The sequence below is a fragment of the Conger conger genome, chromosome 3 (assembly GCF_963514075.1).
Source record: "Conger conger chromosome 3, fConCon1.1, whole genome shotgun sequence".
NCBI classification, from domain to species: domain Eukaryota; kingdom Metazoa; phylum Chordata; class Actinopteri; order Anguilliformes; family Congridae; genus Conger; species Conger conger.
In genome coordinates this window covers 73,562,786-73,584,812 of record NC_083762.1, presented here as the reverse complement: position 1 = coordinate 73,584,812, position 22,027 = coordinate 73,562,786, and the positions used below count along the sequence as shown (strand labels likewise).

The window sequence follows — 22,027 nt, the reverse complement described above, 5'->3', positions numbered from 1 at the left end:
TCAGTGCAACTGGTGCAATGGTCTAGTTTTTGTCCAGGAGCTGAGGGGAAGCTGTGTGAAATCTGTCTCTGTAGAAGCCATTTTCTTTAGGCCCCTGACCTGAAGGTCTCACTGCCTGGTGAGACCTATGGGAAATTCCTATGGGAAAGACTCAGGGCACGCCCACAGTGCCCCCATTTGGACACTTCTGTCATTACACTCTTCACTGCTCTCCTGGATTAATGATGGACTTTTTGTGACAACTACAACATAATAGACATAAGCATAATCTGTTGGTATGGATGTGATCTGGTAAAATCAAGGAAATCAGATGAGATGCATTTCATACTAAATGGAGTTTAATAAACCATAGTTTCAGTAACTCAAGGGAAAACCTCTCTGGTAATCATCTCATTTTCCCTACTTAACAACCCCTGAGGGAGGGGTCTAAATTTCAGATTTAACCACTCCTCCAGGTTAATTTATGGCACTGCTGCCTGGTTCACATGTGAGATTTGGGGTAAAAGAGAGGGAGACAAACCAATCGGGGATGATCGTAACTGGCTTCCCACACTGTCCACGTTCTTTGTGTAGCGGAAGATTGCATTCGACTTCCCACACCGTGTATACTCTGTATCTGTGTGTCGCTAAAGCAGATTATGAACTCTGTATCTCTATTCTTAATTTGTGTATTCTGTAAATTGACTGTTGAATTCTAAGATGATGACCTACCTGCCCGTAAATAAATTCTTCTTGGTTTTAATATATATATATGCCATACTGCACTGGAGCCCTGCTCCTAAGAATTTAACTTATATTTTTTACATGTGCCCTGCAATGAACTGGCAACCTGTCCGGGGTGTATTCCTTCCTTTTGCCAAATGTATGCTGGGATAGGCTCCAGGCCCCCTGTGACCCTGTTCAGGACTCTGGGTTAAGATAATGGATGGATGGATATATCTAATAGTTACCAGGGCAAAAAGAGAGATAATGTTGAAATTAAGAGATTGCCTTTATGCAGCTGGTAAGCATTGTAACATCATCCAATATAATAAAATGACTGCAACAAATGAAAATAAAAAATAACAACACGGAAACAATAATTACGGCACAGACGTGTTTTTGCTGAAAACCTTTATAGCAAGCACAGAAAATCTTTTCTTCTGAGACATGTGTTCATCGTACATGATACAGAGCATGGTGTTTTTTGGAAATTCTGTAAATAAATGAAATATGGCAATAAGCAATTACTATGCGATACAGAAGCAAACACAGTTTAAGCAGTAGCTGACAGCACTGCTTTTTGTATCAGGATTGACAGAAGAACGGAATGAACTGGTAATGTTGGCAACGGATTAAACATTCTGGCATTTCTTTACCTTGGCTTTAAACGACTATAATGTCACCGCCATGGTGCACAGGCCAACCCTGGTCACAGGCAATCTTAATGTATCTGGTGTCTCTAAATCCATTATATTCACAATGGGGGTGAGTGGGTTTCCCTCCGCTATATTTACATATGATTAACGGAAAGGTTGTCCCACTTTGCACCAGATCGCCTACTCTGGTCCCTGAGGTACAAACTTGTTTGACTTGCTTTTTACTAGCCTTAATGAAGGTGTTGACTACTTTGCAAGTTGTTCCATCACGCTCGGTGAGTTCCAGATACCCTACAACACCGGTACATTTATCTACAGTCATGCTACTACGGATATGCTGCCGAAGGAACTCTTTATATCTCTCCTTCACGTCTGGTGGTTGACCTTGGACTGATCCAGCCACACACAGAACCAGAACCAGAACCAGGCCAGAGCGTAGAGGCTCCATAGTTCTCCCTTTAAACAACAAAAAACACGGGTTAGATCAAGGACATTCAAGATGGCTGGTCAGTCGTCATGCTGAAATAGCACATACTGTACACATAATAGACTGACTTCCTTTTCAAAAAGTCAATATAATTAAAAGTCATATCAGATTATTTAAATGTCAAATGAATAGAACAATAAATATTCTAGTCTTCTGCATTGAATCCGTTCCATAGTCACACTCTTAGTCTTCTGCGGATGTGTTATGATCTTTGTGATTCAGTGAAATGGAGAACACAAAAATATTTCCTACTTGAGGGAGAAAAATAGGACTTGACATGATCAAAATGCTTGTAAAACGGTTTTATTCATTAATTTCTCTGTGCACGTCAAGCAGATGATTAATCACATGATTTGGTTATGAAAACTGGCACTCAATTTATCAATTTACGACTGAATAAACATAATGTCACCAATATCTGACCATGAAAACATAACTATACATATATATGTGTGTATAAATATATAAAATGTAAACATTCTGGGAAACACTATGTGGCTAACAGAAAGTTACCAACCTGTAGAATGATGGGGATTTTCACAAATTCAGATTGTCACTCTGGTCAATTGATGATTTGTCTTTGTTGAATGTGACACTCTGTTGTTCTGGCTTTTATACAAGGCAAGGGCTCAGACCCTCCCATAATGTAGAAGCAAACCTGCCAGCATTTTCCTGAAAGCTGATGCAGTTTTAAAAAGTAAACATACATATCTGAGATTAAAATCAATTTGCACTGTACTCCTGAAAGTTCATCATTACAGTTAAACAAGGAAGGGAAACAAGAAATAGGAACATCATCGTGATTAATGAGAATACAAGGAGAGGTTAGCCCTTTGTCATCGTTCAAGTGAAAATGCAGTGTTGACTCTTAAAGGCAACCTCCTCTTTACGAGGGCAACCAAGCACTCTTTCTGGAGCACTTTCATCTCAGGAACATTGGTGAATATACAGTAAATGGTGAGTAACAGGCGTAACTCAACTAGGCTATTAAAATGACGCCATGTTAAATCCCTTTGTTTTGCAAATACTCCTTTTGCCCATGAGCTTGTAAGGGCTCAGTGCTGTGGCTTGATTTCAGATTTCAATTCAGGAATAGTTAAAGGAATTAAAAAAACTGTATGACAGGTTTATATGTGACGTATCAAATGTTTCCACAACTGTGATATCTCTTTTATGAGGTAACCTCCTAAATCCTAAATTGTAATACTGTGTCGTACACAGTATTACAATTTAAATTGAATTTAAATTGCTGTGCTTACTCAGGGTATGATATTGGAACGTTTCCCTGCTGCAAACTTGTCTTGGCTCATTCTTGACACTTCTTGCGACCGCAATGACATTACACTGCAGAAAAGGAAAGAGTGAATATGACATGGCACCCGCATGAGCAGATGGACGGTGATACCGAAAGATTACTGATTACTGAACGTCCATTTCCTAATATACTGTACACACCCAGCATGTAGCAAGAGGACAATTATTCAGATCAAAATATAGTAAGAACGTGTGAAAAATATATTTAACGCTCTCTCTCGTCGTTCTCTCTTGGCAGTTAGACAGGGAACTGCAGTTTTTTCAAATAAATAAAATACATGACTTCTGTGCTGAAAAAACAGCTCAACCTAGGTTTTGAAGCAGCTGGTAGCTGATTGACTAGTTAGACCAGCTCAAGCTATGCTTTGAAACAGCTGGTAGCTGGTATTTCAAGCTGGTCTTAACTGGATTTTACACCAAGGTTGAGCCAAGCTTGACTGCCTTCATAAAAGTACAGCTGCATTTTTTACTGCTCTCTTCCAATACAAGTTTTGATTAGAATGAGAATTGCTAGATCTTCTCCGGCACCCAATCCCATGGGATATACAGTCAGGTCGATAAATATTCAGAGATTTACAAAGTTATTGCTCTATCACAAGATATTGGAGTAAATAATAAGTATGAGCATAACGGGCCAACTTCAGCTTTAATTTTTGGGTATTTATATCTAAATCAGGTAAACGGTGTAAGAATTACAGCCCTTTTTATACATATTTCCCCCAATTTTATGTGCTCAAAAAAAATTGGACGAATTAACATAATCATCTATTAAATTGTTCTTTTTTTTTAACTTGGTTGCATGCCAGGACTTCCTGATGTCCGAGACCTATCAACATCATCAGAGTCTGGATATGTTATTTTGGGTAAATAGGTTGGGTTATGGGGTAAACCAATAGACATGCACCTGGGAATTGAACAGGCTTTTGGTTGCAAACCCTAGTCTTCACACTGAGGGTGTTGGATATATACACAGCTCTTAGCACCCAACATGCACACAGTTTGTCTTTGCTGCTTGCAGTAACCTGTCATAGCAGAATGCAGGTGAATGTTAGCGGGGACAAGGTTCTTTGGCAAGTCTCCATAGAGGAACCCTTTTCAGGTCATTATGCATGTGTGTGTGCGTAATGTAAAAACCCCCTGCGACCCTCTGCGACGCCGGGGGCGCCTCTCCTCCCCAACACACATTTGTGAGTTCCCCTGCCTCCTCTTCTTCCAGAATCTATATGTTTCTCCCCAGGCCTGAGGGTGCACAGCTATTGCGCCAAGGCGGTGCACTTCTCGGACCACCACATGGTAACCGTGTCCCTGGTCTGGGAGAAATCTACAACCGTGGGTCTTGCCAACAAACAAAAAGACATTGCCTGGATGACAGCACATAGGTGTCTCCCCACTAGGACATTTATGTATCGCCGGCACTCTGACTGAACGCTGCCCCCACAGATGCACTGACTCAGAACACATCCACCATCTGTGCTGGGAGTGCTCCGTAGCCAGGCGGGTCTGGGGCCTTGTTTGTTCCTCTGTCTCCCTAAGCAGGTTCCTACCGAGGTCCTCCCTGATGGCTGAGGGCATCCTCTACGGTCCGCCGGGGGGATGCAAGACCACCGAGCTCCAGCATCAGAGGAGCTCGGTGGTCTTGCATAAAGCCGGACCAAAAACATGGACCCAGACTGCCATTTTTACACCCATTAAAACATCATTCTGGCCAATCACCCACACTGTTCTTATCTTAACTCCTCCTAAACCATCAGCTGACTTGGCAGTGCTACCTTCTCGGTTCTGAAACCATTGTGGCGAATCGCCCTATTGATTTCCAAAACAAAAAAGGATTTTATTCCATACATCTTGCTTTGTAGGCTGTATAACAAAATGGAATCATTAACATAGGAATCATGTAAAACACGGTGCTATTCACTGTATAGTGTTTTCCAGAACCTTCTATGACCTATAGATCGTTTTTGGTACTTTTTGCAGCATAATAATCATTTTTGGTACTTTCCACTTCATATTAATTATTTTACTCTACTTTAGATTACACATGGGTCACTTATGCACTTCTAACACAAATTTATCAGCAGTAAATCATTGAACCTATACAGACATACTAAACATTTGATTACTATTCTCTTCTAACATTAATAAGATTAATGTTCTATGTTCATTTGATTGGATAACAAGCAGCGTACATGTGATATATTGATTATAAGCCACTTACATGTAGATACACTTCTGGCATGAATCATTAAGAGTTTTGGAAAAATCAGTTGGACAGTCATATCAGACACCCAACGTCCTTCACTGTCTGGTCTACACAGTTCAAGATGGGCCCCCCCCCTGCCAGCTGGTTGTTTTACATATGGGTTCACTGTGTAATTCTAGCACAATTTAGCAGTTAATCAGTTTGAAACTATACAGGGTACATAACATACTTTAATATTTTATATTGCATGTAGACTGATGATATGTCATTACCCCTCTCAGTCACAAGAGTGCCATTTGGCACTCATGCATAACTATCATGAAATCCAAAGAGTGCCATAAGGCACTCTCCACCTTATACCTTTTCAACCAATCAAAATGGCTGCTATATTGTTTTGAGCCTTTTAAAACCACACAACATGTTCTCAACTTTCTCAATTTTCTCAACCAAAGCCAAAATCCCTTGGAATTTTGGGATCCCTTGGGTGGAGCCATGGGGCTTGGGGCTGAAAGGGTCAGTTGATAGATGATTCCAAGATGACCAATACTTCTGAGGCCCGTGAGAACCCGCAGTAGCCATCTTCTCATCGTTTTACACCTTCATTCGCACACCAGAGACAGGAGTTCACCTCTTCTCCAACCTCTAATTCTATACGAGAGGCTTCATAACTGGGCTCCAATGACACACGCCACATCTGAAGTATGTACAATGGGACTGCAGGAGAGGCACGTCACTGTGTCTCAGGGAATAGACGCGTGGGAGACCAGCTTCATTCTTGAATTCTGAAAAGTTATGAAAGTTGTATCTGGCTTCAAATGAAAGTTTGCTGGCTGTCTATCACACTTTCCTGGAAAACATGCCAATTTAATTTCTTCACCTGCTGCAATTTAATAAAAGACAGAATGAAACAGAAATGTCTCTGAGTGTTAATGACAAAGGCTTAATGGAAATATGAGATTGACCCCCCCCCCCCCTTCTATCTCAAACTTAAAATTATACAACCTAACTGATATACACATATTGTACACACATACAGTACTGTGCAGAAGTCTTAGGCACCCTTAGGCATCCAAAGAATCTTATCTGTACAGAAGGTTATACAGATGCCTTAGACTTTTGCACAGTACTGTACAACATGAACGTCAGCAGTGCATTCACATTACCATATGTATGTCGTGTGATACACACAATGAAATAATGAATTAACTACATATGTTAGCAGGCATTGCGCTTCTTTGTTGATGACAGGTTGCCACATACAAAGCAGCTTGTGTGTTTTTCACCCAGAAGAATGAGCAACATTTGTATCTCCCTCTCTCTTTCACACACACACACAGACACACACACACACACACATATACACACACACACAGTTCTCTTAAGAGCTCAGCTCAGTTTTACTGTTCTATGCTGTGTTGGGGTGCTGTCAGTCCCTGGTTATTGTCATAGCTATATATTTCCCAATTTTATAAATCTGTTAGACACCGCCACCTGTGGATATTTAATATTACACACTACACTCTACATCCAATACTGCATTTAACATAGTAATGATCTAGTTCCTAACCTCCTTCCCCCTCATGATGTCATGAAAACTAACCTAGATGTCTCCCTATGCCCCTCATGATCTGTATATTTATATATTAATATACATTTCTTTACTTTCTGTTTTTACAAGCTGCGGTAGTTTAAGACCTCAGGCTGTACTTCTGCTATTTTCTTCAAAGGATTCCCTCTCTTACTGCTTAGAAGGTCATTACATTACAGTACATTATTGGCATTTAGCAGGCTTGCTTATCCAGAGCGACGTATAGTTGATTAGACTAAGCAGGAGACAATCCTCTCCTGGAGCAATGCAGGGTTAAGGGCCTTGCTCAAGGGCCCAATGGCCTTGCTCAAGGGCCCAATGGCTGGGCGGATCTTATTGTGGCTAGACAGGGGATCGAGCCACTGACCTTGCAGGTCCCAGTGATGCACCTTAACCACTACAATACAGGCTGCCCCCTTATTGGTCATGGTTGGTCATGAATGGTCGAGGGACTGTTGATATTTTGTGGAGGATGTGGGAGTGTCCATACTCCCCCAATCCTGGTCTGCCTCTGTAAAAGGATTGAATCCTCGTTGGACAGGTGGGCATAAGTAAGCTGTGGTAATGTGGTAAGATACCAGAGGGTGGTGGAGGTGTGAGGGAGGACAGAGCCCAAAATCTCAAGAGCCACGTCCAGCACAGCGGTGCAGATATTCACAGTGATCTTATTTACAAAAGACTAACAAATAAACAAAAATTGACAAAGTACTGTATAACATATGTCATAAGGCAGGCTATGTCTATTGATCCCTCCAGCAGTGTGACTCTCCACATCTTAACTCTCCATGACTTAACTCTCTCTCTCTCCCTCAAGGAACCTGCAGCAGGACCTTAAAAAGACAAAACTCCTCCCCCTTGACAATACAAATAAATATTAACTTAAATATTAAATTAACTTCACAAAACGAAATAATTGATACCAAAAATATATAAACAAAAATAATAATGGTCATTTTAACGTAAGCAATAAATTAAATGAACTGTGATAGATCACTGTATCACACGGACACTTTTTGCAGGCAAACTATTGCACCCCTCCCGGAACACCAAAATAGATGGGTTTTGCCATTTCCCAAGCGCGGGACATAAATAAACTGCCTATACTGATACTGGTCTTTTTTTGTTTGGCGAACATGATTGCCCATTTGCATTCGCTGGTAACTTTAAAACTGTCACATCTTCTCAACCCAGGTGACTGTGTTTACCACTTTTAATATTGAACAATGCGGCGTACAAACCTAACCGGTTCGGCCGCGAGCTTTGCCGATTCCGCCTCGCATGTAACCACACAAAAAAAATAACTCCACAATCCATCATGTACATTAAACTTGCCATTGTACACTCTAGTCGGAGCTTAACGGGTTTACAGGCGAGATGTAAATTGCGCGCATTCCCGCTTCCAGGGTTTCCCCCCTCCTACATTCAAGGAGGGTGCACTAAGGTTTAGTTTGAAAAGGTGTGTTTTTAGTCTGCATCGAAATAGGGGGAGGGATTCTGCTGTCCTGACACTGGTAGGCAAGTCATTCCACCACTGAGGAACCAGAACGGAATCAGGCGTGAATGTGCAGCTCGACCGCCAGGTGCTCGTAGTGAGGGAACCATAAGGCGACCAGAGCTGGCAGATCAGATTGGTCTTGCTGGGGAGTAGGGAGTGATTAAGGATTGTATGTAAGGTGGGGCAGTCCCCTTAGCAGCCTGAAATGCCAACAGTAGGGCCTTGAAGCAGATTCATGTGGATCTTATATGCATATATTTTTGGTAAATAAAACAAAAATACTGCCAATGAAGGGAGACAGTTTGACTAAATATTTGCCAATGGGGTAACCTCTCAGATGAAAACACTTGCTACGACAGACTTTGCAGTGCTAAGAACTGTCCCATTTGCTATTTCCTGGGTATCATAGTGCCAACCCACACCGAATCAAAATTGGACATTAATCCAGTTTGTTCACATGGAATTAAATCTATAACCTGTATTGAAAGATTTGTCCTTAAAGATTTGGCTTCAGCACTGGAGTAAGGGTGGGGTGGGAGTGGTGGCGGAGGGGGGGCTTGTTGTATTTTTGGAATAACAAAATTTTTTTACAAATAACGTTACATGCTTTGCTATGACTACACATTTTAAGTCTCACACAAGTTCCACGAGTGTTCCTGAAACCAGGATCATTTTAACCATGCTCATTTGCCAAAAATCAATTGCCTTCAAGCAGGCTGATTCACTGTATATTAGTTCAAAACTAATATTCTGATACTGAGATTCAACTGGGCTATGAAGAAATGTACTGTACACTTCTTAACGTTGATTTGTTTGCAATATTTTGCACTTACAGTGTATTGAAGGAATATAAATGCAGTAGATAGATTAATGAAATGCTATTGAACTGCAGTTGGTAGATGGATGGATTCGCTGACTCATGTGGTCTTCGGCAGGCTTGTGTTTCAAGCTGTTTTACCTGAAGCCGGACAAGAGCAGCGGGGACGTGAAGAAGGGCCAGCCAATCGGGAAGCTGCTGCCCATGCAGTCTGTGTACCCCGGGATCACCTCCCATGTCCACGTGCAGATGTGTGACGAGTCTGACCCCACCCAGCACTTCTGAGTCTGTCAGCGACTTCAGAGAATGCAGCTTTATTCCTGAATTCTGAAATCACAACATCATCATCAGAGATAATCATGTATAGTGGATGCATAAAACAAATGAACAGCAAACACATGAAATCATTACATTATTGGCATTTGGCAGACTTACCCTGTATAAATAATGGTTAATAATAATACTAATAACTTGTCATACATTAGCACCAGCAGGTGTGATTATCTGCAATATGATAAATGAACACTCGGTTGCCTGTTTGGTTTTAATCCCTCTTCACTGAGATCATACTGTGAACCTCCTTGGTGAGGATGTTATTTTGCATGCTTTTCTTGGAACTGGAGTGCACTCTTATTCACAGACTGTTTAAGGAGCTTTCAAATAAAGTCTAAACAAATTACATTTAAAAATGGTAAGATACCAAAGAACTCGTAATTATTACTGTGATAGAATGAACAATTTCATCCAAACTGTCAATAAAGAGATTTTGATAGTGCGTTTAAAAAATTGTCTAGTCTTTTCAAATGAAATAATAAGTGCAAAAGGAAGAAAGGAAGACTTAGATTTGTTAGTATATCAAATTAATTACATGTCACGTTTCATGCTTGTCATGTCATGTTTTATGTTTAGTTATTGTCTTGGTTATGTTACTGTCATGTCACGTATTATGTTAGTCTTGTCATGTCACGTAATATAGTTTATTGTCATCGTTTTGCAGACTTGTTAAGTCACAATTTATGTTTCATGTTATGTTGTACTGTTCATTGATTAACATACACCTTTTCGTGTCTTTCTGCAAATCTTGCATTCCTGCTTTCTCTCTCTCCCTTTCTGTCACTCACACCCTAATTGTTTCAATTTCCCTTGTCTTCTTACTAATCTACTAAATTTAGATCAGGATTGGATAATACTAACATTCTAACCATGGCAAATGGCAAATGGCAAATGGCAGGCATTTATATAGCGCCTTTATCCAAAGCGCTGTACAATTGATGCTTCTCCATTCACCCATTCATATACACACTCACACACCGACGGCGATTGGCTGCCATGCAAGGCCCTGACCAGCTCGTCAGGAGCATTTGGGGGGTTAGGTGTCTTGCTCAGGGACACTTCGACACAGCCCAGGCGGGGGATCGAGCCAGCAACCCTCCGACTGCCAGACGACTGCTCTTACTGCCTGAGCCATGTCGCCCCCACATGAACCACCATATGTTCATGTTACCTTACATTTCTTGTGCATGTCATTTACTAATTTACTAATGCTAGGGCAGGATAGGTTTATTACTAACGATTACTAATTACCTCGTTAACTTGTCAATCCTCCACACCTGATTTCCATTCTCATGCTGCGCTCAAGCTAATTGTCTACACCTGTCTACACCTGCATATAATGCTCAGTTTCATGTCATGTGTTTGCAAAATTTGTTGCCCAAATATTATTGACTTCTGTTTTGTTGACCATTGCCTGCCTGTACCACGACTTTGCCTGCTGTCTTTGTGCTTTCGTTTGTGACTTCGGTCTTGACTCTTGCACCGTCATCGACCCTGAGCCTGCCTACCGTCCGCCTGTACTTCTGCCCCGCTGACAGCTTTCCTGGCTACCGGACTTTTTGCCTGGTGTACTGATTACGAGACTGCCTTCTCCCTCGGTATAAAGATGTTTCATGATAATTCCATGTCAGAATATAGTAATGTTTGGTGTTATTCTGATTGGTTCAGTGCAACTGGTGCAATGGTCTAGTTTTTTTCCAGGAGCTGAGGGGAAGCTGTATGAAATCTGTCTCTGTAGAAGCCATTTTCTTTAGGCCCCTGACCTGAAGGTCTCACTGCCTGGTGAGACCTATGGGAAATTCCTATGGGAAAGACTCAGGGCACGCCCACAGTGCCCCCATTTGGACACTTCTGTCATTACACTCTTCACTACTCTCCTGGGTTAATGATGGACTTTTTGTGACAACTACAACATAATAAGACATAAGCATAATCTGTTTGGTATGGATGTGATCTGGTAAAATCAAGGAAATCAGATGAGATGCATTTCATACTAAATGGAGTTTAATAAACCATAGTTTCAGTAACTCAAGGGAAAACCTCTCTGGTAATCATCTCATTTTCCCTACTTTCCAACCCCTGAGGGAGGGGTCTAAATTTCAGATTTAACCACTTTTCCAGGTTAATTTATGGCACTGCCGCCTGGTTCACATGGGAGATTTGGGATAAAAGAGAGGGAGACAAACCAATCGGGGATGATCGTAACTGGCTTCCCACACTGTCCACGTTCTTTGTGTAGCGGAAGATCGCATTCGACTTCCCACACCGTGTATACTCTGTATCTGTGTGTAGCTAAAGCAGATTATGAATCTCTATTCTTAATTTGTGTATTCTGTAAATTGACTGTTGAATTCTAAGATGATGACCTACCTGCCCGTAAATAAATTCTTCTTGGTTTTAATATATATATATGCCATACTGCACTGGAGCCCTGCTCCTAAGAATTTAACTTATATTTTTTACATGTGCCCTGCAATGAACTGGCGACCTGTCCAGGGTGTATTCCTTCCTTTTGCCAAATGCCTTACGCTGGGAGAGGCTCCAGCCCCCCTGTGACCCTGTTCAGGACTCTGGGTTAAGATAATGGATGGATGGATATATCTAATAGTTACCAGGGCAAAAAGAGAGATGTGGAAAAATGTGGAAATTAAGAGATTGCCTTTATGCAGCTGGGAAGCATTGTAACATCATCCAATATAATAAAATCACTGCAACAAATGAAAATAAAAAATAACACGGAAACAATAATTACGGCACAGAAGTGTTTTTGCTGAAAACCTTTATAGCAAGTACAGAAAATAATTTTCTTCTGAGACATGTGTTCATCATACATGATACAGAGCATGGTATTTTTAGAAAATTCTGTAAATTAAATATGGCAATAAGCAATTACTATGCAATACAGAAGCAAACACAGTTTAAATGGGAAAAGCCAACAGTAGCTGACAGCACTGCTTTTTGTATCAGGATTGACAGAAGAACGGAATGAACTGGTAATGTTGGCAATGCATTAAACATTCTGGCATTTCTTTACCTTGGCTTTAAACGACTATAATGTCACCGCCATGGTGCACAGGCCAACCCTGTTCACAGGCAATCTTAATGTATCTGGTGTCTGCAAATCCCCGATATTCACAATAGGGGTGATAGGGTTTCCCTCCGCTATATTTACATATGATTAACGGAAAGGTTTGTGCACTTTGCACCAGATTGCCTACTACGGTCCCTGAGGTACAAATTTGTTTGACTTGGTCTTTACTAGCCTTAATGAAGGTGTTGACTGCTTTACAAGTTTTTCCATCTGGCTCGGTGAGTTTCAGATACCCTATAACACCGGTACATTTATTTACAGTCATGCTACTACGGATATGCTGCCTAAGGAACTCTTCATATCTTTCCTTCACGCCTGGTGGTTGACCTTGGACTGATCCAGCCACACACAGAACCAGAACCAGAACCAGGCCAGAGGGTAGAGGCTCCATAGTTCTCCCTTTAAACAACAAAAAACATGGGTTAGATCAAGGACATTCAAGATGGCTGGTCAGTCGTCATGCTGAAATAGCACATACTGTACACATAATTTAATGTCATATCAGATTATTTAAATGTCAAATGAATAGAACAAATATTCTAGTCTTCTGCATTACTCAAATGCTGATTGAATCTGTCCCATAGTCACACTCTTAGTCTTCTGCGGATGTGTTATGATCTTTGTGATTCAGTGAAATGGAAAACACAAAAATATTTCCTACTTGAGGGAGAATAGTCATATTTACAGGATCAAAATGCTTGTAAAACAGTTTTATTCATAAATTTCACTGCGCACGTCAAGCAGATGATCTTGCATTAATCACATGATTTTGTTAAGAAAACTGGCACTCAATTTATCAATTTACTTCTGAATAAACATAATGTCACCAATATCTGACCATACAAACATAACTATATATATATTCACACACACACACACACACACACACACACACACACACACACACACACACACACACACATATGTATATATATATATATATATATATATAAAATGTAAACATTTTGGGAGAAACACTATGTGGCTAACAGAAAGTTACCAACCTGTAACTATGATTTTCACAAATTCAGATTGTCACTCTGGAGGAAGGTCAATTGATGATTTGTCTTTGCTGAATGTCACACTCAGCCTGTTGTTCTGGCTTTTATATAAGGCAGAGGTTCAGACCCTCCCATAACGTAGAAGCAAACCTGTCAACCTTCCAACATTTTCCTGAAAGCTGATGCAGTAAAAAGTAAATGTAGATATCCAAGATTAAAATCTATTTGCTCTGTACTCCTGAAAGTTCAACATTACAGTTAAACAAGGAAGGGAAACAAGAAATAGGAACATCATCGTGACTAATGAGAGGACCAGGAGAGGTTAGCCCTTTGTCATTTTTCAAGTGAAAATGCAGTGTTGACTCTAAAAGGCAACCTCCTTTCATCTCAGGAACATTGGTGAATATACTGTTAGCCACAGAGCCAGGTGTGGATGTTTGGAGAACAGGCGTAACTCTACTAGGCTGTTATCACAATGTCCAAATGACGCCATGTTAAATCCCTTTGCAAATATACCTTTTGCCCATGAGCTTGTAAGGGCTCAGTGCTGTGGCTTGATTTCAGATTTCAGTTCAGGAATAGTTCAAGTCATTTCAATAACTGTATGACAGTTGTATATGTTAGTTATCCAAAGTTTCCACAACTATTATATCTCTTTTATGAGGTAACCTCCTAAAGAATTGTAATACTGTGTTGGACAGGGTTCTGGTGATTAATTTAAATTAATGTGCTTACTCAGGGTATGAGATTGGGACGTTTCCATGCTGCAAACTTGTTTTGGCTCATTCTTGAACGCTGCTTGCGACCGCAATGACTTTACACTGCAGAAAAGGAAAGAGTGAATATGACGTGGCACCCGCATGAGCAGAGGGACGGTGATACTGAAAGATTACTGATTACTGAACGTCCATTTCCTAATATACTGTACACATCTCCTGAAGGAGGACGTGGCGGAAGTGTTCAGGGCTGTGTACAGGGCGTCCCTCCCTGAGACAGAGCTCAGTAGCTCTTATCCCAAAGAAGGGGAACCTGAAGGACCTCCTGGAAGCCGATCAACCTCCTCTCAGTCAACTATAAGATCACGGCGAAGGCACTGATGAGGAGGTTCCAAGACCTGATAACATCGGTGATCGGACCGGACCAGACCTGCAGTGTGCAGGGGAGGTCCATAAATGACAACCTGCTCCTCGTGAGGGATTTAATTATCCACTCCGGGGAGCGGAGGTCCCCCTTGTGCCTTCTCAGCCTAGATCAGGAGAAGGCATTTGACCGGGTGAGTCATGTGTGCTTGGAGAGAGTGCTGGAGAGAATGAACATTCCTGGCCCCCTCCTGCACTGGACAAATATTTGTCTGACAGAGATAACGGGCAGAGTGGTTGTTAATCGGCAGCCCTCTGCCCCGTTCACTGTCAGGTCTGGCGTCAGGCAGGGGTGCTCTCTAGCATCTCTCCTGTACGTCATCTACCTTGAAGGTGATGGCATACATGGACAACATTTCCATCGTTGCCACAGGTAGTCGGCCCACTGCTTGTGCCACCAAGGTGTTGGACATCTTCTGTGTGGCCACTAGTGCCCTGGTCAACAGGTAAAAGAGTGAACTGTTCCTGTCTCCACATTGGAGTAAAGAGCTGACCGTTTCCTTCTCTGTGTGTGGGAATACCATCAAGCTCCTGGGGGTGACCTTCCAGGCTGATGCAGGAGGGAGCCCTCCGCCATGTCCAAAACAAAATCAGCTGGAGCTGGAGTGCACGGCCCTTGACCATAGTGGGTAAGATCCTTGTCCTGAAGGCAATTGTCCTACTCATTCTGCTCTATGTGGGGATGGTGTTTCCCAGAGACAAAGCCACCAGGAAGCTAATTACCCGGATGGCTTTCTGCTTTGTCTGAGGGAATAACATGGAAAAGTTGAAACGCGACACTCTCCTCAAGGAGGAGCGGAATGGGGGGGGGGGGGGGTCCCAGACATTGTAACCATCATTATGGTGCAGGGTCTGGCCACCCTTGTCCAGAACACAGAGAAGGTGGGTAAGGCCTCTGGTACCTTTTCCAGGTACTATGCCACCCCTTCCTCAGAGCAATGGGCTTGGGTGTGCTGGACCTCACCATACCTTATAGCTGGGACCCCCCGGTATAAGGTCTACCGAACCCTGAAGGACTTTGCCTACAGGACAGGTCTGCCCAGGGCTGGCCTAACCTCGTGGAGCTATAAAATGATCATGGCTTATTTAAGATCTGTCCAAACTGTAATGCTCCCCATGACCGGGACCCGCAAGTCATCTGGGCAAATGTGACACACAAGTGTCTTACCAACAAACAAAGAGACGTTGCCTGGATGACAGCCCATAGGTGTCTCCCCACTAGGACATTTATGTATCGCCGGCACTTAACCCTGACTGAACGCTGCCCCCACAGATGCACTTACTAAGAACACATCCACCATCTGTTCTGGGAGTGCTCCATGGCCTCGTTTGTTCCTCTATCTCCCTAAGCAGGTTCCTGCCGAGGTCCTCCCTGATGGCTGAGGGCATCCTCTACGGTCCGCCGGGGGGATGCAAGACCACTGAGCTCCAGCGTCAGTGGAGGATCATCAACACTGTGGAGCAGGTCCTGTGGGAGACGAGGAACATCAAGGTCTACCAAAAAACAACAGTAGACCTGATCACTCTCCGGAGGAGGATCCAAAACCTCCTCCAAGACGGCGTGATATTGGACTTTCACATCACCAAGACCCTAGCGAGAGAGAAACGGGGGGTGGACCACTGGAAAGGACTGGTCATAGAGTCCACCCCCCCAAGAGGGGCATAAGGTCCTCAATACCTGCTCAACCCATTACATTACATTATTGGCATTTGGCAGACGCTCTTATCCAGAGGGACGTACAGTTGATTAGACTAAGCAGAAAACAATCCTCCCCTGGAGGAATGCAGGGTTAAGGGCTTTGCTCAAGGGCTCAACGGGTTTTTTTTTTTTTGTGTGGTTACACTGGGATTCGAACAACCAACCTTGCCTGTCCCAGTCATTTACCTTAACCACTACGCTACAGGCTGCCCAAAATCATTTGCTTGCCTTACTAAAAACAAAAAACAAACCTTCTCCCACTTGCGGTTGGCATGGTGACACAGTGGATAGCACTGTCACCTCACAGTGAGAAGGTCCCAGGTTGAATTCCCAGCCTAGACCTTTCTGTGTGGAGCTTGCGTGTTCTCCCCATTCCATTCCACAGTCCAAACACATTAAGGTTAGGCTACTTGGGCTAAACAGGGCTTTGCTGCTCAATCAACTTACCCTGTATAAATAATGGTTAATAATAATACTAATAACTTGTCATACATCAGCACCATCAGGCGTGATTATCTGCAATATGATAAATGAACACTCGGTTGCCTGTTTGGTTTTAATCCCTTTTCGCTGAGATCATACTGTGAACCTCCTTGGTGATGATGTTATTTTGCATGCTTTTCTTGGAACTGAAGTGCACTCTTATTCACAGACTGTTTAAGGAGCTTTCAAATACAGTCTAGGTCAGTCTTGTCATGTCGCGTAATATAGTTTATTGTCATAGTTTTGCAAACTTGTTAAGTCACAATTTATGTTTCATGTTATGTTGTACTATTCATTGATTAGCAGACACCTTTTCGCGTCTTTCTGCAAATCTTGCATTTCTGCTTTCTCTCTCTCCCTTTCTGTCACTCACACCCTAATTGTTTCAATTTAGTCTTCTTACTAATCTACTAACTTTAGATCCGGATTGGGTAATACTAACACTCTAACCATGTGTTCATGTTACCTTACATTTCTTGTGCATGTCATTTACTAATTTACTAATGCTAGGGCAGGATAGGTTTATTACTAACGATTACTAATTACCTTGTTAACTTGTCAATCCTCCACACCTGATTTCCATTATCATGCTGCTCTCAAGCTAATTGTCTATACCTGTCTACACCTGCATATAATGCTCAGTTTCATGTCATGTCTTTGTGAAATTTGTTGGGTTTTGGCAAGCCATTGTCTACCTGTTACAATCCAAGCCTGTTTATTGACCAAAGATTATTGACTTCTGTTTTGTTGACCATTGCCTGCCTGTACCACGACTTTGCCTGCTGTTTTTGTGCTTTTGCCCCACGGAGCAGACTTCGGTTTTGACCCTTGCACCATCATTGACCCTGAGCCTGCCTACCGTCCACCTGTACTTGTACAGCTGGTAAGCATTGTAACATCATCCAATACAAGAAAATGACTGCAACAAATGAAAATAAAAAATAACAACACGGAAACAATAATTACGGAACAGACGTGTTTTTGCTGAAAACCTTTATAGCCAGCACAGAAAATCTTTTCTTCTGAGACATGTGTTCATCATACATGATACAGAGCATGGTGTTTTTTGAAAATTCTGTAAATAAATGAAATATTATTATGAAATATATTTTTTTTACTTGGTTGCATATCCTTTGCATGCCATGACTTCCTGATGTCCGAGACCTATCAACATCATCAGAGTCTGGATATGTAATTTTGGGTAAATAGGTTGGGTTATGGGTTATGCTTTATGGGTTATGCTTTCAAAGACAGTCTAAACAAATGGCATTTAAAAATAGTAGGATACCAAAGAACTCGCAACTATTACTGTGATAGAAAATGAACAATTTCATCCAAACTGTCAATAAAGAGATTTTCATAGTGGGTTTAAAAAATTGTCTAGTCTTTTCAAATGAGATAATAAGTATAAAATGAAGAAAGGAAGACTTAGATTTGTTTGTATATCAAATGAATTACAAATGTAATGAATTAAAAACAGGGATATTCTAATTGGACTCACTGTATTTAGGTGTGAGAAAGCTGTATTGAGCTCAGGCCCTGGGTCTTGCTGTGCCCCACAGTTTGGACCAAACCCTGACCATGCCCTATCCACTGCTATGTGCATGGAGCATTATATACATGTACACTCACTGAGCACTTTATTAGGTATTTTTTAGACTTATTTTTTAGACTTATTGGTGTTTTGCTGCTGTAGCCTATCCACTTAAAGGATAAATCTAAAAAATAAGTATAATCATAGGCGGCACGGATGGTGTAGTGGGTAGCACTGCCGCCTCACAGCAAGGAGGACAACCACCATCTAAAGCTCAACCCAGGCAAGACTGAAATGATATTCATCCCTGCTAAAACCTCTCCCCATCTGGATCTCTCCATTTCCCTTGGGGATACCACACTCACGCCGTCACCCAGTGCAAGGAACCTCGGCGTGGTGATGGACAGCAGACTGTCCCTCTCCGAGAACATTGCGGCAGTGACCCGGTCTTGCAGGTTCTTCCTATACAACATACGGAGAATCCGCCCCTTTCTCACCCCCTACTCGACCCAGCTCCTGGTCCAAGCGATGGTTCTGTCCCGCCTGGACTACTGCAATTCCCTCTTGGCTGGCCTCCCAGCGTCCGCCATCAGACCCCTCCAACTCATCCAGAATGCAGCAGCTCGTCTGGTCTTCAACCTTCCCAAATACTCACACGTCACCCCCCTGCTTACTTCCCTCCACTGGCTGCCTGTCATGGCTCGCATCAAATTCAAAACATTGGTGCTAGCCTTCCAAGCAGTTAAAGGGTCTTCCCCAGCTTATCTACAAAAAATCATCAGACCCTACACCCCTGCCAGACCTCTGCGTTCAGCCTCCACAGGCCGCTTGGCACCTCCCCCTCTCCGAACCTCCACCTCATGCTCACGACTACTGTCTGTTCTGGCTCCACGGTGGTGGAACGAACTCCCCGTTGAGGTCAGAACTGTAGAATCTCTCCCCACCTTCAAGCGCAAGCTGAAGACACACCTCTTCAATCAGCACCTCTCCCCCTCCCTCCCTACCTCCCTGTGAACCTTAATTGTTGTCTCTGTGACTTGCTTTGTGTATCGGTATTTTTAGTTGGCTAGGTAAGCAGTGTTTGGATCGTTAACTTTGGTCACTTTTGCTGTTTGTTTGTTTGTTTGTTCTCAAAAAAAAAAAAAAAGGCCCTCGTCCTTCTCTTTGTTGTACAGATAGCAGTTCAAATTGTACTTCCCTCTAGGGTCTTTCAGCGAACTTATCCCTGGTTATGGGTATGCACTTTGTTGTACGTCGCTCTGGATAAGAGCGTCTGCCAAATGCCAATAATGTAAATGTAATGTAATGGGTTAAGATAATGGATGGATGGATATATCTAATAGTTGCCAGGGCAAAAAGAGAGATGTGGAAATTAAGAGATTGCCTTTATGCAGCTGGGAAGCATTGTAACATCATCCAATACAAGAAAATGACTGCAACAAATGAAAATAAAAAATAACAACACGGAAACAATAATTACGGCACAGACGTGTTTTTGCTGAAAACCTTTATAGCAAGCACAGAAAATCTTTTCTTCTGAGACATGTGTTCATCATACATGATACAGAGCATGGTGTTTTTTGAAAATTCTGTAAATAAATGAAATATGGCAATAAGCAATTACTATGCAATACAGAAGCAAACACAGTTTAAGCAGTAGCTGACAGCACTGCTTTTTGTATCAGGATTGACAGAAGAACGGAATGAACTGGTAATGTTGGCAACGGATTAAACATTCTGGCATTTCTTTACCTTGGCTTTAAACGACTATAATGTCACCGCCATGGTGCACAGGCCAACCCTGGTCACAGGCAATCTTAATGTATCTGGTGTCTTTAAATCCATTATAGTCACAATGGGGGTGAGTGGGTTTCCCTCCGCTATATTTACATATGATTAACGGAAAGGTTTGTGCACTTTGCACCAGATTGCCTACTCTGGTCCCTGAGGTACAAACTTGTTTGACTTGCTTTTTACTAGCCTTAATGAAGGTGTTGACTGCTTTACAAGTTTTTCCATCAGGCTCGGTGAGTTCCAGATGCCTTATAACACTGGTACATTTTTTTACAGTCATGCTACTATGGATATGCTGCCGAAGGAACTCTTTATATCTCTCCTTCACATCTGGTGGTTGACCTTGGACTGATCCAGCCACACACAGAACCAGAACCAGAACCAGAACCAGGCCAGAGCGTAGAGGCTCCATAGTTCTCCCTTTAAAAAACAAAAAACATGAGTTAGATCAAGGTCATCCAAAACACAAGCTAATATTTCCTACTTGAGGGAGAAAAATAGTGCTACACATGATCAAAATGCTTGTAAAAAATGCTTGTTTTATTCATTAATTTCTTTATGCACCTCAAGCAGATGACCTTGCATGAATCACGATTTGGTTATGAAAACTGGCACTCATTGTATCTCTAAATAAACATTTATCACCAATATCTGACCAGACAAACATAACTACATCTTCTATATATATATATATATATATATATATATATAAAATGTAAACATTTTGGGAGAAACACGATGTGGCTAATAGAAAGTTACCAACCTGTAGAATGATGGGGATTTTCACAAGTTCAGATTGTCACTCTGGAGGAAGGTCAATTGATGATTTTTCTTTGTTTCTCTGGCTTTTATACAAGGCAGGGGCTCACACCCTCCCATAACGTAGAAGCGAACCTCTCAAACTGTCAAGCAGATGATCTTGCATGAATCATCGTGTTTCTCCCAAAATGTTTACATTTTATATATATATATATATATTTCTTTTTTCAACCTGTAGAAAAGGGAAGAGTGAATATGACATGGCACCCGCATGAGCAGAGGGACGATGATACTGAAAGATTCCTGATTACTGAACGTCCATTTCCTAATATACTGTACACACCCAGCATGTAGCAAGAGGACAATTATTCTGATCAAAATATAGTAAGAACATGTGAAAAATATATTTAACGCTCTCTCTCATTGTTCTCTCTTTGCAGTTAGACAGGGAACTGCAGACCGAGAAACAGTTTTTTCAAATAAATAAAATACATGACTTCTATGCTGGAAAAACAGCTCAAGCTAGGTTTTGAAGCAGCTGGTAGCTGGTATTTCAAGCTGGTCTTAACTGGATTTTACACCAAGGCTGAGCCAAGCTTGACTGGCTTCATAAAAGTACAGCTGCATTTTTTACAGCTCTCTTCCAATACAAGTTTTGATTAGAATGAGAATTGCTAGACCTTCTCCGGGCACCCAATCCCATGGGATATACAGTCAGGTCGATAAATATTCGGAGATTTACAAAGTTATTGCTCTATCACAAGATATTGGAGTAAATAATAAGTATGAGCATAACGGGCCAACTTTCAGCTTACATTTTTGGGTATTTATATCTAAATCAGGTAAACGGTGTAAGAATTACAGCCCTTTTTATACATATTTCCCCCAATTTCATGGGCTCAAATAAATTGGACAAATTAACATAATCATCTATT

General features: G+C 41.8%; 2 protein-coding genes across 2 annotated transcripts; both read right to left on the bottom strand.

Annotated features, from left to right (window-relative positions):
• Positions 1-1,098: 1,098 nt before the first annotated feature.
• LOC133125183 (ribonuclease-like 3) lies at positions 1,099-13,763 on the bottom strand. The gene is made up of 3 exons (XM_061236939.1): positions 13,728-13,763; positions 2,363-2,407; positions 1,099-1,814 (listed from the first exon to the last, which is right to left on the bottom strand). The coding sequence occupies exon 3, from the start codon at positions 1,804-1,806 to the stop codon at positions 1,366-1,368; it is 441 nt and encodes a 146-aa protein (XP_061092923.1). The 5' UTR covers positions 1,807-1,814; positions 2,363-2,407; positions 13,728-13,763; the 3' UTR covers positions 1,099-1,365.
• Positions 12,355-21,253, bottom strand: LOC133125184 (ribonuclease-like 3). The gene is made up of 2 exons (XM_061236940.1): positions 21,097-21,253; positions 12,355-13,082 (listed from the first exon to the last, which is right to left on the bottom strand). Exon 2 carries the CDS (start codon positions 13,072-13,074, stop codon positions 12,634-12,636), a length of 441 nt encoding a protein of 146 aa, XP_061092924.1. The 5' UTR covers positions 13,075-13,082; positions 21,097-21,253; the 3' UTR covers positions 12,355-12,633.
• Between the last annotated feature and the right edge of the window lie 774 nt (positions 21,254-22,027).

What these genes read in the sequence shown, in the direction of transcription:
- LOC133125183 (XM_061236939.1), bottom strand. Translation starts at nt 1,806, where the DNA reads ATGGAGCCTCTACGCTCTGGCCTGGTTCTGGTTCTGGTTCTGTGTGTG.
- LOC133125184 (XM_061236940.1), bottom strand. Translation starts at nt 13,074, where the DNA reads ATGGAGCCTCTACCCTCTGGCCTGGTTCTGGTTCTGGTTCTGTGTGTG.